At 67.3% G+C, this 214-nt stretch overlaps 1 protein-coding gene across 1 annotated transcript in view; it reads left to right on the top strand.

Moving 5' to 3' along the window:
- The window catches only part of KIFC3 (kinesin family member C3), a gene marked incomplete at both ends in the record, with an annotated part of 3,789 nt that extends 3,617 nt beyond the window's left edge, over positions 1–172 (top strand). The window contains one exon of the mRNA XM_029086902.1: positions 49–172. Within this exon, the coding sequence (XP_028942735.1) occupies positions 49–172 (124 nt within the window). The remainder of the gene's footprint in view (positions 1–48) is intronic.
- Between the last annotated feature and the right edge of the window lie 42 nt (positions 173–214).

Genomic DNA, 214 nt, shown 5'->3' with positions numbered 1-214 from the left:
CTGCCGTCCCCCCGGGGTGGGGACTGTGACGGGTTCCCCTTTGGCCAGGGACTTGCTGGGGAAGGAGCCACAGGAGAAGCTGGAGATCAAGCTGTGCCCCGACGGCAGCGGGCAGCTCTACGTGCCCGGGCTGACTGAGTTCAGGGTGCAGAGCGTGGAGGACATCAACAAGGTGCGGGGAGATGGGGGGTGGCAGGAGCAGGAGGGTGGCACC

Source organism: Antrostomus carolinensis, unplaced genomic scaffold, assembly GCF_000700745.2.
Source record: "Antrostomus carolinensis isolate BGI_N321 unplaced genomic scaffold, ASM70074v2 scaffold44689, whole genome shotgun sequence".
Lineage (NCBI taxonomy): Eukaryota > Metazoa > Chordata > Aves > Caprimulgiformes > Caprimulgidae > Antrostomus > Antrostomus carolinensis.
This window is presented reverse-complemented; position numbering and strand designations above follow the sequence as displayed.